Source organism: Chiloscyllium punctatum, chromosome 3 (assembly GCF_047496795.1).
Source record: "Chiloscyllium punctatum isolate Juve2018m chromosome 3, sChiPun1.3, whole genome shotgun sequence".
Classification (NCBI taxonomy): domain Eukaryota; kingdom Metazoa; phylum Chordata; class Chondrichthyes; order Orectolobiformes; family Hemiscylliidae; genus Chiloscyllium; species Chiloscyllium punctatum.
In genome coordinates this window covers 46643042-46657937 of record NC_092741.1, presented here as the reverse complement: position 1 = coordinate 46657937, position 14896 = coordinate 46643042, and the positions used below count along the sequence as shown (strand labels likewise).

The window sequence follows — 14896 nt, the reverse complement described above, 5'->3', positions numbered from 1 at the left end:
GCACTTTTGTAACAGGAGGAAGATTGACAAAACAATAGTGATAAAGTATTTGATAGTAGAGCAGAAATCTGTGAGGAAAATGAAGAATTATTTGTTGCCTCCCTGATGCCAGATCAAGGATATCACCAGCAAACGAGGGGAAAGGTCAAATGAAGCTAATGCTCCCTGGATGACTGAGATAGAGAATAAGATGAAGCAGAAAATATGCATACAACAAATAATATTGATTCTATGAACTACAAACTAGTCTGATAACAGCAGTGCTAGGAAGAAAACAGAAATAGTTCAGTATAAAATGAAGAGTTACTTGGATAATTGTGGATTCATTCAGGAAAGCCAGAATGGATTGGACAAGTCATACTTAGCCAGCATGTTTGAGTTTTTTGTATTGTAACAGAGGAAGAGAGTTGTTAATGATAATGTGGTTGATGTGGCATTCAAAGACTTTAAAAAAGCATGTGATAGATATAAACAGTAATTATGTTAATATCCACATTATTTGTCATGTGCATTTGTTTTGCGTCATCATATTTTTAATCTCTTCTGTTATCCAACGAAATCTGGATTTTCTTGCTCTTTCCCCCCCTGATATGAACATACCTTGACTGCACCCAAACTAGATCTTTACCTGTTCATCCTCCCACCTTAGGCTTCCTTCATGATATCCTTGACTCAGGTATCAGAGAGGCAACAAACAATTCTAGATTTACTTCATAGGTTTCTGTTCTCTGATATTGCTTTCCCAATCTTCTTCCTGTTATGTAAGCTCACAAAAGGAGCTTATTCTGGAGTAGTGGGGGTATAGTAATGTAACGGGTTATGTGTTTGCTGATTTGAGTTTTAGAATCCAGGGTGTGGTATGTTGGAGTGTGGGGTGTCAAAAACAGGCTCAATCAAAGAGAAGAAATCAATATCAGCCGAAGTGCTGCTATTATCAGTCATCAAAATAGTCAGGGCAAGGCAAGACTAATGAGAAGTCCTGACTTGCTTAGAGAGAATCTCTTGGAACAGAAGACTGTGGAGATATCAGACAGGAAGACATCCTACAAGGCATTTGAAGCCATGAGTTTAAGGAACCCATGTTCAATCATAACGATGAGTTAGGTAGCAGCTTGTTTTAAGGTCTTAGGGATAGACATTAATTGAAAAGGATAGCATCAAGTGAATGCACAGAAATGAGACTTGATTTAAGCCATGGGATGTACAATGAGCTTTAACATAGGGAAAGGAGGTTAGCTTCACCAATAGTCCAAAAGAGTTGAATCTTTTGAGATTTGTATTGAGTTAGTTTCAAATAGCTCTTGTAGAGTGTAATGTTGTTTCTTCCGGTGAACCAACTTTGATGTCCTTTTGATAAAAGTACATTGGCAGCCTCTTGTGAATGTGTTCAGCAATTCCATTCTTTGAAAGAACAGAGCATTTTTTTTCAAGAACATTACTTTGAACCTGGTGAATATATGAACAAATATTAGGATTTGTAGCTTTTGTTCCTCTTATCTTTTAATTAGCCTTCATCAAAGTGACAGAAATAACATAGTTTTAGCTCTGTTTAATACATAATTTGGCTTGAATTTCACTCTAATCCAGTGTGGACTTTATATGTTATATGCATTTCAACCATTTCAGTTAAAGGGACCACTGTCATATTTCTCATAGGCTTCAGTGCCATCTAGTGGTAACTAAAATATTTTAGTACATTTCTGTCACTTCGATGAAGGCTAATTAAAAGATAAGAGAAACAAAAGCATTTTATTTCCATGCATCTGCATGGTGCTAAAGCCCTGGCTCACCTTATTTATATGCCAATTCCAATTTTCCTTTCCTAAGAAACTAGACGGTGCAAATTCCAGCATTTAAACCAGGGCCAAGGCCTGGTGGATGCAGCACTCCAAATGTCTCTCCAGAAATCATATAACTGTTCACCACAATAGCCCTACATGCTCCATGGCCACCAGCTTCACTACACCATCATGCCTGCGCTGGGACCAACTCTCGCACTCCTTTGCTTTACAGCTCAGGGATCTGTACAACTTGCATGCTTCTGCCCAGTTACCTTGAATGTGGAGAGACGCGTGCATCTACTGCATCTACACAAGATCCATCTTCTAGCTCTCAACTTGCTTCATGAGTGCTCTCTCACATTGCACTTACTTGGAGGCTGCCGGCCTCTGTATGCTTCACATTACCACTTAGCACTGTGATTAAACTACTGGTATCTTGAGTTTGATTCATGTTTGAGAGGATTTAATAGTTTCTTGTCAATCTTTTTGAAGCCATGGTTTTTAAATCAGTATGTCTGAGACAGCAGGTCATAGGGGATTCACAGCAATCTTCTGAGGATGGGGATAAGGGTAAGGATCAGGACACTGTCGGGAGGACTGTCCAAGACAGCATGACAGAACAATGCTTTATCATGTCTGAGAAGCCAGAAATAGCCTTGTGGAAAACTGCCTCCAGGATCAGTGAGGACTGTCTTTCATTTTGTAACTTTCTGTTAGTTATCTGGGAGGCAGACCACGTGTGCAAATGTTCACAATCCATGACCTTCAGTACTGCTGAAAAAATAACTCATTGTCCATCTGATTATGGATATTTTCCAATCAATCTCTGCAAAGGTGTTATTACACACTGCTGGACTGGGTGAGACGAAGCCATGTCTCCTGGCTCAAAGGAAAGGACATTGCCGCTCCCACATAAGAACCCCCTAAGATATTTCTTAACCAACCTGCTCAGACATGTTATGACCTACTGCTGGAGCAAGGAGAATTTGAACCCAGGCTTTCTGATCCAGAGACAGAGACACTACCACTGCACCACAAGAACCCTTCCATCTAATAATACGCTTGATGTCTCCACATTACATGTCCCGTTGATGGTTAGGGAAAAAGCAGCAGTCAGTGAAACAGGGCAGCTCTTTAAAGCTTACATTGGGAGATCATATCAGACACCCATGCAGTGAAGTCTCTCACGATAGTCAGAAGGTTAAGAAGTACCTTGAGGAATTGTTTTACAGTCCTTCCATCATCAGACACACAGCAATGCTTGTAGAGCGTATGTGTTAACTGCTAAGTTTCCCTGAAATGTTTATGTGATCCCTAGGGCAGTTTTGAACCTGCGAGAGGCAGGACTTTGGCCTGGTGAGAATAGCTACACACTGTACTGTGAGGGAGAGAGGGTGTATGAACTGCACCAAGCACCTCTGGGAGCATCCTGACAGGAAGCTCCTAGGGATTGTGTGCATGTGGATCCTCCTCCTTGTTAGTACCTGCCAGCACCACCGTGTCACTCTTAGAGGAAGGAGCACTTTGAGTGAGATTGAGATCTCTCAACTCTCTCTTGGCCTGTCATTGACACTGAGCACCAACGGCCACAGCAATGGAGGACAGGGTGGTGTGCATGACCTGAAAACAGTGAGTGCAGTGGGTCTGCCTCTTCCTGGGAAGTCACCAACCTGTTCATATGCAAACATATTGGAGCCGGCAGGGTACTGATGGCAATCCTCCATCCTTTGATCCAGTTGACTGAAGGTCTCAGACAAAGCTGCCTATCTGTTTCTTCAGTGCAGTCACTGGTGGGGGAGATCATGGGATTGTCATCTGATAGAGACTCAGCAAGTGCCTGGTTTCCAACTCCCTTCTTAAGTGCCACCAACTTAAGGCATTCCTTCCTCAACCAACTGCAAAGACATGTCAGTGTTGTATTCACCAAAATGTTCCCCTGAGTCTCATCCAGACAGAGTACTCACGGAGGTTGAAGTCTCTGAATTGGTGCAGGGTGCAGCTGAAAGCCTTCCCACCGTGTCCTGTGAGGGTTCCGTGTCTTCCTCCTCAGCGATAAAGGTGGTGCTGAAGGTCTCTGGCTCTGGCCTCATTGTGGTTATTTGTTGGGTGGCTGCTCAAAAGTCAATGAGGCTTCTTTAGCCATTTTGTTGTATCTTAAAAACTGCACACAAATTTTTTTTTTTAAAAATCCCCTTTTTGAATGGTTGGCACAGAAATGTTGCTTTTATGTTGACAAGGTATTTTCTGTTAGTTTTTCCTCAGTATTAAAAAAAAATTTCTTGGGTGTTACTGTTTTCAGAGTGAGCGCGTTTCCTTCAAAATTGAAAGTTAGGTGTTTCTCGTGGATAAAACAGCAGGAATGTAATTCAAGCTCTGTCGCTCTTATGTCACTTTTATTATATGGCTGAACTGGCAGTCGATGAGATGTCATCCATGAGCCTTGGTGAAGGGTGTGTGTGGTCGCAGAGTTGGACTCAGTGGTGGCTCTGAGAGCATGAAGTGGCAGAGAGAAGGTGGTGGTGCTTACCCTTGCAGAGTGCAGAAGATCACTGGCCTTCCTGCTGCACTGCTGGGCATCCACTTTCACCCAGGCCACTGCTCTGACCTGAACTGCAGCGTCTAAAGTGGCAGGCACTTGTTCTTTAAACCTGCTGCCAGGGGCCTGAACACCAGAAGGTCCTGGCAATGGCAAGCCCTTCTACCTCTCCTGCCACACATTTGCCCGAGAAGGCCACCCAAGAGCCCAGTTACATAATGAATAATGTAAAGAGCTGAGGATTGTCTGAGGAAAGTCACTGTGAGCTGTAACAGAGACAGTGCCACAAACCTCACTCAACAAAACTCTTGAACTGAAAATGCGAGGATTCTGCCCCTTGTTTCTCATTCTTTTGCAGCATTTTTTTTTAGTGTTCCATCCTATGTGGCTGCAGTTTCAAAGATTGTCGTATTAAGATTGTTTGGCTGCTTTGGAAGAGGAGGGTGAGCATATGTGGGTCATTTTCAGTTGCCAAAATGTAACTAGTAGAGTGCCATTGGGATCAATGTTGAGGTCTCAACCATATACAATATATTGATGACCTAGAGGAAGGAACTAATTCTACTCAAAGTTTGGGAGAAGATTTGTAGCTCGGGTGCTCGTTGTTGTGGTTCTGTTCGCCGAGCTGGGAATTTGTCTTGCAAACATTTCGTCCCCTGTCTAGGTGACATCCTCAGTGCTTGGGAGCCTCCTGTGAAGAGTTTCTGTGCTGTTTCTTCCGGCATTTATAGTGGCCACTATAAATGCCAGTGGAAACAGCACAGAAGCGCTTCACAGGAGGCTTCCAAGCACTGAGGATGTCACCTAGACAGGGGACGAAACGTCTGCAACACAAATTCCCAGCTCGGCGAAGAGAACCACAACAACTAATTATACTGTTGCTATATTTGCTGATAATACAAACCGGTAGAAAAGTGCATGGTAAAGCAAAAATAAGATGTCTAAAGGGATATTACATGGTGAAGTGCTTGGTCAAGAATCTAGCAGGTGAGGTATAATGTGGGAGAATGTGAATAGTTTTCCATTGGCAGGAAGAATAAAGAAAAATCAGTATTATTTAACTGAGGCGAGGTTGTAAATTTCTGAGGTATGGCAGGGTTTCATCATATTGGTGCATGATATGTATCCTTATTCTTTCTCAGGATGTGGGCGTGGCTGGCAAGGTCAGAATTATTGCCTGGGCCTAGTTGTCTTGGAGAAGAGCTGCCTTCTTGAATCACTTTGATTCATGTGGTGTAGGTAGACCCACAATGCTGCCAGGCAGGGAGAGAAGGAATGACAATATACTTCCAGATGAGATCCAAATAGTTTCAATCTAAATGTTAATGTGCAGGCACAGAAAGTAGTTAGAAGTGCAATGACCTGTTGTCATTTACTGTAAGGTGAATGGAATCGTAAAGAAAAGATGTAAATGATTCAATTCAGAGAAGTTTCTCTCAACTGAGATTTAGGGTTTTGGGTTCTCTGATAAGGAAAGCTTGGGTAGGCTGGTTTCTGTGTCCATTTGAGTTGCATAGAATTAGGGGTGGGTTTATTTCTACATTTAAGATAATGGGAGAACTTGACAAGGGTGGATGCTGAAAGGAAGTTTGCTGTTGAGGAGAGACCAGAGCTAAAGGACTGTTTCACATTCAAAATGGAGATGAGGTGGATTTATTTTCTCAGAGGGTTGATTTTGGAATTCTCTTCCACAGAGAGCAGTGAAGGCATGATCTTTCAATTATTTAAGGGCAGAAATCGATGGCTTATGACTAACAAATGATGCAAGTGTTATCTGAGGTAGGTGGACTTGAGGAGTTAAGGACACAATCAGCTCAGCTATGATCTTATTGAATGCCAGAGCCAGTTAGAAAGGATGAATAGTCCATTTGCTGCTCCTAATCTATATGTTCAAAGGGCACTCTTCAGGTTCACAGTATTACTGTTCTGCTCACATATGTGTATGGTATTTGGATGACTGCACCAATTGACATCAGCCAATGACACAGAACAGAAACAGTGTGATTAAGTGTGTGGTCGCAACTCTTCAATCTGTAATTTATCCCCAACATAGTTGTTCACTTTCAGCTGCTTACTTTATTTCTTTCACCAAGAACATCAATGCTGCAGTATTTTATAATCTTATATTTCAGTATCCAGCCTCTGATCTGTTATAAAACACACCTTTACTTGTGCCTCCTTACCCCTCATCAAATTTGCCAAGTCTCACCCACCTCAAAATTATCTTCAAAACTGAACCTCTCCGATAAACATCCACTGTTGTGGCTCATTCAGTGGCCATTTAAATCCTTACAAAATATCTTGGAATATTTTATGATGTGAAAGACTCAATGTAAGTGTAAATTGTTGAGTCATGCTCATGCTCACATGATTTAAGTTGCGAAAAATCTTAATTTACGTTTTATGGTTCAAATGTTAAGATTATAATTTTATTTGCAAATACATGGTTGTGGTTAGTTTTGCAAGTTGTGCATCTCATCAAAAATGTACCTGTATTTACATCCCACTAGAATTAGTCTCCTTGACTTAAGTAGCTCTTTATTTGTAGATTGACTATTCCATAACCCATAACTGTTATATTCATCGGAAATCTTGCCAAATTCATCAAGTGACTGTAACTTTACTTGAATTTGTATTATGCCCATTTAAAAATTAGCTGTAACCATCATTATTTAGAAGTTTAAATTGAAGCTAACTGGTTGTCAGAGAACATCAAAACACATAAATCAGATACTATGAAAACTATGAATCTTTATTTGCAAATAAAGATATTTTACCTGGTTGACGTTTGTCCTCTGAAGATATTGTGATGAATCAAACAAAAGTTTCAAACTCACAAACCACACTGGCAAAATGTGACCCTGCCATTGTTGAATTGAGGTACCACTGTTGAAAATAAATCTGTGAACTATGAGAACTGCAAAAACAGTAAAGAAATGGACACTGTGGAAGAAAATGGGTAATATTTTGGCCTTTCACCTAGGGAGTGTATGGTGTTGGCTTTAGTCACGGTTGATTTTCAATTTGAATATCTGGGAAGCTCTGAAAGTGGCAGCTCTATAAGGATTTCCTCATAGGTGCTTGTGCTCTACCACTATGTAAGGAGTCATAGTCCACAACGGACCATCTCTTTCCATTACAAGTAAAATCAGTTATGTATAACTTGAAGGGAACGACTCCACAAGCATGAGGTAAGGTGAGGAACCACCTCACCCAGTGCAGGGACTGAAACTGTGCACTTGGCTTTACTATACATCACACTAATCTCTAGTAAACTGGGCTAACTGAATCCCTTCTTATCCACATTCTACCATATATCTTACAATTGTGAACTGAGTATTCTCTTTTGAAATGAGTGAATGAACTGATGTATGTTGTGACTATGTGAATTTTATCATAACGTAAGTTGCCAATTACATAATTACAGTACTTATAGAAGTTATAATCTGCTGAGTTTCTAATTTTGGTTTAGTCATATAAAACTTGTAGTTGTTATTACAGTGTAAGTTAAATATCTATTTTCCATTTTGTTGTTCAAGTGCTGTCATGCTCACAATGTAGAAACAATGAAATACAAGAGATTATAATATCTCTCCTTTTATTTCAATGCAGATGCTACAACTGTGGTGGCCTTGATCATCACGCTAAGGAATGTAATCTACCTCCTCAGCCAAAAAAGTGCCATTATTGCCAGAGCATCATGCACATGGTAGCTAACTGCCCCCTCAAAACTGTTCCAACACAGCCCCTCATTTCTCAGGGAAGATACGAAGCAGATCCTCAACCTTCCACTTCTGCGTATGCTGCTTTCCCTAGAGAAACAGGAGGGGTCCAAGGCTACCCAGCTTTGCCTCACTATCAGGAGGGAAAACCAGAGACTGAGCACTCTGGTAAGTCACCTCATGAGGCTTCTTCAAGCAAGTTGTCTGCATCACCTGAAGAATCGAGCAGGAAAGGGCCTTCCATTCAGAAACGGAAAAAAACATAAAACAAGTTGTGTGATCGCTTTTGAGGTTTTTTTTAGAAAAATAGGATCCCAAACTACCTCATACTTGCAAAAGTACAGGGGAAGTAAATACACATACTGCAGCTCCCTTTTTGAGGAAAAAGAAAGACTTGGTGAATCAACAAACTTTGAACTGGTCAATTCACTCCATGGAAAGAATGATTACTGGATTAAGTTCATGCACATCCACTGTGCTCCACTTTTAACTTGGTATGCAGAAACTCCAGTGGCATATGTGTTTCAGTATCAATTTACTGTGTTTAATTCCCTTGGCTTTTCTTATCTTTTATAACAAATACTGTTCACAGTCTCTTTGGTATCCTCCTGGAATTGCAAAGCAATACACAACACTACAGTCAACCCAAGAATACCTTTCAGAGGCTCCGTTCCATTCAGTGGGCAGCTGAAGCATTGCTGTTTAAGCAAAGTGGTAAACCAAAGGAAATCAACACATGGATGCTACCAGAGCAGAGGTACCAGAAATCAATACACATATAATTAATAAAGCATGGCAGTGTCTTTCTTCTGTTGGCAATATTCAACGTTGAGATACTAGCCACTACCATGAATATTAACATAATGGGAATTGAAGCTTCAGATAATGTGAATGTGTTTGTGTTGCAAGTGCTTTTTTGGTTGTTTTTGTTAATTGTGTCTTAAACTCAAACCTGTGAACACTGTAGTATTCATTCATCAATATCTATAGATATATAAATATATATATCTATATATATATGTGCACAGATATATAGATTTACATACAAAAGAGTAAAAAGTGTGCAGAAGATTTGAATGTCATGCCATTTCTGCTAATGTTCTGCAGTAAACACCTAAGCAGCAGTTGATGTGTATGATATACATATATAATATGCAATATATTTGTATGTGTATATAAACACATTCTAGTATCAGTAATTTGCCGATTCCACGAAATGTCTTTGGGCCAACCTGCAAAAAGTTGACTCTTGATTGGATCTTTGACAGGTAAAGCAAAGATAGAGTTTGCAGTTTAAAAAAATAACCTGAATGTAATGTGTTACTTCATTTTCTAATACCATGCACCCATGTAGTAAAATTCATATTGAAGTCTTTGGGATGGGCTGCACTTTGATATGCTCTTGTCTTTGATATGAAATTACATACCCCACTCTGCAGTGCAGAAAAATTGTACATCCTTCTTGACAGTTTAGTCATTTTTAATCCTTTCAGGACTGGTTTTGGAACTTGCGCATCTATTGAGAATTTAAAATAGGTCATATAAATGAGTAGTACAGCATTTCAGCAAAACAACCTTTCAGAGTTAGGCAGTTGCTGATATGAAAGTTATTTACAATGTAAGTTAAGACATCATGGTGACCTGCAGGTAGATTACCAAGGGAACTTATAAGGAAATACACACATTCGATTTTAAAGGAGAAGAAGCACAGAAATGGTTCTGTTCTTACAAGCTATGGATTTTTGTACGGGAAATTTCACAAGACATGAGTGTTGGGTGTTTTGCCAATTGACTTCAAATGGGTAAAAACACTACCCCAGAGACAATGAGGAATTTTGGGAGGGGCCCTTTTCAAATATCCTAGAACATACAGCTGGTTATCCAAAAAATGTCCGTTTGAGAGGATGTTTCTTGAAAGCACACTGGTAAGTTGGTATCATACCCTATCATGCCTTAGATGATCTTGTAGACAATACAATATATTCAGAGTGAATATATTGTATTTTATTTTAAGTTCCTTCATAGAGTTATCTTAATTGGCTTATTCATTTTCTATTCTAACCACATTTATATTTGATTTGAAGAAGCCAAGTATCTAAATAAATACAAATTAATGCTGTTTCATGAAAAGTGTCAACAGGGATTGGTCAAACCAGCAACGTCAAAGAGAATTTCCAGTTGTAGAAGCTTGTAGTCAGATGAAGGTTAGTTGGTTCATCTTTACTTTAACATCGAAAGTGCTATGTATCCAATTTGTCTTATTCCCTTGCTTTTTCCACAGACTCACAAGTAGAACGTTCATCTTTCCCAAAGTTAAACAGTTCGTGACTTTCGAGGACATTCAATAAAATAAATACCTCCAAGGAGCTTCCCACTGAAGTTAGCAGATACCTGAACTGGTTGTTACATAGATAAGAAAAGCACTGTCAAAAGGATAAGTAGGAAGTAAATGACTCAGCAATGAATTTTAGGGCAAGAATTCCAAAGTATGCTGGCTGAGATCATTGCTGTAGTCCCAACAAACACCATAAGGTAGAGCCATTATTCTTTCTGAACACTTATATAAATAAGAATTCCACTCCAACTTACATTCTCAGGTGACCTTGATTGGTACCCCATTTCAGTGCATGTTTCCCCTCTTGAACACTAGTTTGTGTAATATTGTACTAGGTCTGTGATTCATTTGATCCAGTCATAGCGTTTTTATATACCTGAGCTACTAACTGACAGACAATTTAGTGTATTCCCTACCCCTCTGATTTATAAAACTGTATGAGTTGCCCTTTGTCGACACTTTGAAATGATGCCTTCCAGTAGGTACTTACTGGTCCAAGATTTCGCAGCTATAGGCATGGCCATGATGTAGGACAGGCCAGCTATTTCTTTGGCCTTTTTATGCATTAGCAATATTAAACAAATAAAAATACATCACTTCTTGGCACAATTTGTGAAATAAAGTGGGGGAAAGCTCACTCTGAATCACTGATCCCAATTCACAGTGACTGACGAAGTTAGAAAGTCAGAGGCTAATATATCATCTGATACAATGACTGCATCAATTCCTGGAAGGTTTAGTCATTTAGTTAAATGTAAATGGGTATGCGTGGTCTTTAACAATCCTTACTTATTGATGCTGAATGCTCTGAGGGTTTATTTTAAAATGTCATGTTTTACTTCCCACTATTAATCAAGCTACTAATTTCATTAGATGTACTTCTTTGGAAAAAGGGAAAGAATGTGCAACAACCTGAGGTCAGGAACTAATCTGACCTTGGCATCTCATTATAGTTAATGGGAATGGGATGCCTGTTGCTCCTTTGAACTCCTGTTTAGATGGCATTTCCACGCATTCAAAATAATGTTGCTGAGAACTCTCAAATGTCTTTGCAAATTGCACAGCGATAAATATGTCTCAGTGCAAGGCTGTATCACTGAAAAGAAGGCTTGAATCACTATCTCTGTACTAAATATTAAACTGGGAGGATAACTTTACAAAGCTGAGCTTGCAATTGGACTTAGATTAGAGAGGGGGGATAGGAAGAAAGATGAGCCATAACAAGTCTTTTAAGACAAAATGGATTTTTGAATGGCAACTACACAGCAGTCAGGTCATGTGCCATTATGTGACTATATATTTTCCATAGGCAGATTGTTTGTACAAGTTCCGGGAAAACAAAAATCATTCAGCTAAACCCTTCAAAAATAACCCTGGAGGCATCAGTTCATGTGAAAGCTGATACTGCAGGAAACTTCAAAGTGTACGTTTGTTGGTCAGATTGGAATCTGGTAGGCATTAACTGGACAATACAAGGGTCATAAATTAGGTGTGGCTAACATTTTGGCTCTTTATCATGGTTAAGAGATTGTTGGTTTCCATATCCTGAGTGTGAGGAATAATACTGCTGCTCAGTGTGTATATTACAGACAAGTATAAACTGCCTAAATGTGATGAGATAGTTTATTTGAAACACTTGAATCCCATAAAGAAAAGTGTTTGTAATTGAAGAGATGCAGGTTGTACCGATGCTGTCTTGATGTCATACACAGCAAGCCTTCCCGTAATCTGAAACATGACGATATTGAATGTGTTGTACCTATCGAGAAATGTGTGCTTACATAATGTAAGGATTATTTCTTTATTTAAAAGTGTATAGACAAATCAGAGTGGCATTGCTTAATCTACAATATATATGTCTTTTTATATTAAAATAAGATTAGGCAAGAAACAATGAAGAAAATGCAAGCTGCAAGTCACTTTGACATGCTAAACCAAAGTTTCTTGACCTTATTGAATGAAGAAAACATGAATATTTCCTTAGTTGGACATTCCCTGTTTACAATGGAAAAGTTCAGAGCTGAGATCAGACTTTCAGTAACCCAATCCTGAAACCCAAACATTTTGCGGGTGCATTTTTAAAAGCGTTGACAAGATTGTGAAGCTTTTCAGTGCAGGATTCTGTTAGTGCACCACACTGAACTTCTAAGAGCACAGACCAAACATATCAGAGAGACAAAAGATTGGTTTTGTATTTTTGTATATTGTGATGTTATGATCATTATTACTCCAAAATGTATCTCAGGACAAAGAACTTTACTCAGGGAATATACCAAGTAGGTTTATTTTTATTTGCAGATTAAGACATACTAGAAAGTACTCTGAACAAACCAAATAGTTTTTGAGCTTGGTATCTACATCTATATTTACATACTGCTATTATTAGTATCTACCTCTGAGCTTTACATAGTCCTACATTTCTGATAATCAGATTTATGATGTCTTTTTTGTATTTTGTTATTTTTGTATAAAAATAATAATGGTAGAGTTGTTTTATTGTACCCATGCCTTATGTACCCATGATAATCCATTTTTTTTTTGGTTGTGAAGTTGGCACATGCAATGATGTATGGTATGTTTGATATCGTAAAACAGACCAGATTTTGTTTTTCTGTTTACAGCAAAAGGCTACCTCATCCCTTTTCTGTATATTTCTACCTTTTTGTTGCTTTAGTCTTGAAATCAGCTGTCAATCATTTGTTCGTATTCATAAAGTAGAATAATCTTTCTGTCGCTGAGTAACAGGCATAAAGGTACTATCAAATTCCAGTTGCAGGCATATATTAATTTATAGGGTTATTAATTTACTTTTTTTAAAAAACGGTTTTAAAGACTGAGATAATTTTTACACAAGCCCAAACATTTATGTTTTCAAGCAAAAGCAGATGCTGTGACTGGGATGTTTTAACTTTATTCACCTGTTTGATGGTGTATTCCATCAGAAGGTTGATGATTGGCCAGTATTGATCCAGTGAACAACTGAGAAGTGTATGCAATTTGTTATCCAGCATTTTATAACTAATGTAAAGCCAACAAAAAACTCTATCGATTAGCTTAATTTACAAATGGTGACAAAAACCGCTTTGCATACATATGTATTTGACAGCCCTTTTAAGACTACAACAAGATTGGCTTGGTCATCTAAAGTGCATATTTATTGATGAGTAGTTAAGCACGAATTTCACAGATATTCTTTCTTGAAATTGGAGCTTTCTTTGTAGGTGTGTATGTCATGTGCTTAGATAATGGTTGATAGTTTGATTTTTAAGGGTGTGCAGGTATTCTGTTAAAAATGGGATGACTCAATCATGCTGCTGTGGAAAGAGCAGACAAGATTTAAAGTTCATATTTGGCTTTTATTTCAAGCAACCTAACCAAAAGAAGGTGCAGTTTTTTTTTTAATCAGACACGTCACTAATGATGTTTTTCACTCAAGATCTGTCAGAACATCTCTGTTCTTGTGGTGCAGACACCAATTCCTTTTCACTTAACAACACTGTCAATCTGTTCTTAGTGGGACTGCACACCCTGTACCGTCTGTTATGAAAATGTGTCTTGGGCACTTGAAAGATGAAAAAAATTTCTCTCAAGTAAACCAGTCGTCGAATATAGAATATGAATTGAATGTATATGCGTGTCTCTTTGCTAGTCCAGAAAGCAAAAAAAAACAACTACTGATTCCTCCTCATGTTGAGTTGTGACAGCCTATGGTTCTTTAAAATGTATGTTGCCTCTGAGGGCAGTCAAAAATTTGAAGCTACCAGTTGTGTACTAAACTAGGTCTACCTCTTATCACATTATTTTCATCGAGCAGTGTTAATTTGCCAATGTTATGGTGAACTGCACAGCTGCTAAACTAGTCCGTATTTCGAATTGTGGCTGTTCGTGTATTATTATAACGTTTTTTTTCTGTGTACTGAAGACCAAAGTAAACACTGTTACATTTTTTTGTATTTTTGAATCTTGACTTTATATAATATCTTTAAATTATCTTTTCATACTTTTAAAATACCTTAGCTACCATCTTTGATTCACATTATGCATTGTTTACAATATTCCAACGTGTTATTTGATTGTTGGTATTTAAGAGCTTTGGGTATTTAACCACTATTTCTGTGGCTCATACCTTTTTTGAGGTCAACCATCGCTGTCGAAATATTGGATGATAGCACCAATTGCCTTGTTTTGCCTAACCTAGTTCTTTTTCAATACTTAATTCATACATGATTTTTTTTTAGTTCTGTGAAACACAGGTGTTATGCTGCCTGAAAATTATTTTACTTGACTTAAAAAAATAAAGAGTATAAGTGGCATTTAATATCTGATTCCATTCCTTTATTTCTGAAGTGTTGTTTGCTTTCATAACTAAACATTATTAAATGAATGTTAGATTTTCTGTTTTAAATTAGCTTTGGAAATATTGTTCGCTATTAATCAAGATATATTTCGACCTTTAACTTACTACACTGAGAGAAGTTCATATTATCAGTTCCATTTAATAATCCACAACAAACAAGTGGCA

At 38.3% G+C, this 14896-nt stretch overlaps 1 protein-coding gene across 8 annotated transcripts in view; it reads left to right on the top strand.

Annotated features, from left to right (window-relative positions):
• The window catches only part of LOC140458400 (protein lin-28 homolog B-like), a 252221-nt gene extending 237529 nt beyond the window's left edge, over positions 1-14692 (top strand). For all 8 annotated transcript variants that reach the window (XM_072552918.1, XM_072552937.1, XM_072552927.1 and 5 more), the window contains one exon: positions 7930-14692. In XM_072552918.1, the coding sequence (XP_072409019.1) occupies positions 7930-8305 (376 nt within the window). In that variant the 3' untranslated portion in view covers positions 8306-14692. The remainder of the gene's footprint in view (positions 1-7929) is intronic.
• The last annotated feature ends 204 nt before the right edge of the window (positions 14693-14896 follow it).